General features: G+C 55.4%; 1 protein-coding gene across 1 annotated transcript in view; it reads left to right on the plus strand.

The window, feature by feature from the left end:
* LOC104465949 (transcription factor Sp1-like) overlaps positions 1-817 on the plus strand; it is a gene marked incomplete at both ends in the record, with an annotated part of 11,181 nt that overhangs the window by 9,978 nt on the left and 386 nt on the right. Inside the window, 1 exon segment of the mRNA XM_010079201.1 lies at positions 673-817. This exon segment is cut by the window's right edge and continues 20 nt beyond it. Within this exon segment, the coding sequence (XP_010077503.1) occupies positions 673-817 (145 nt within the window).

Here is an 817-nt window from a genome sequence, read left to right on the forward strand (position 1 = left end):
GGGGGGGGGGGTGCATTTTTGGCAGGAGGGTTCGCATCTGCTCTGGAGATTTACTCCTGGATTTTTGCTTTCAGCAGGTTTAACTGGTTGAAAAGGGAAAATCTTCAAAGGGAAAAAAAAAAAAAAATTCAAAAAATTTTCAAAGGGAAAATTTTCGTCCTTTTCAGATGGTTGAAAAGGGAAAATTGCCTCTTTCAGCCCAAAAAACGGGGGGGAAAGGTCGCTAGCGGGGTGTGATTCGGAGAAGCCCAGATGTTTGGATGCTTGCTTTATCGCCGACACCGATTCGAGCTGGCCGGTGGTGCTGGGTTTACATTTTTCCGCTGTTTTCCGCGCTAAAATAGCTGGAATAGTTGGCAGGTGGCTGGAGTGACGTCGGGGGCTGTTTTTCCTGCTCTTACCTCCCTTCTGGACGCAAATCGGAGCCCGTGGAGCAAAATGTGGGGCAATGGGGGGGCTGTGGAGGGCAGGGAGAGCCCCGGGGCTTTGGGGAAAGCTCGGTGTGGGATTGTCGGGGCTCAGAAACGCAGGAGAAGGTGGAAAATCAAGGAGGAAGGCTGGAATCGGTAATTTCCTACGGCTCCATCAAGCTGAGACCCTCCCGGCTTTGTGCGGAAAGGCCGGGGAGAGTTCGGCTAAGAACCCGCAGGAACCTCCCGTGTTTTCTTCCAGGTGAGCACGGCGCTCAGCTGGGTCTTCACGGTGCGAGCGGGGACGGGCTGGGAGACGAGAACGCGGCCGTGGAGGAAGGAGAAACCAGCCCGGACCCGCAGCCCCAGCAGGGCCGGAACACACGGAGGGAAGCGGGTACCTGTCC

The sequence above is a fragment of the Pterocles gutturalis genome, unplaced genomic scaffold, assembly GCF_000699245.1.
Source record: "Pterocles gutturalis isolate BGI_N339 unplaced genomic scaffold, ASM69924v1 scaffold8736, whole genome shotgun sequence".
Classification (NCBI taxonomy): Eukaryota; Metazoa; Chordata; class Aves; order Pterocliformes; family Pteroclidae; genus Pterocles; species Pterocles gutturalis.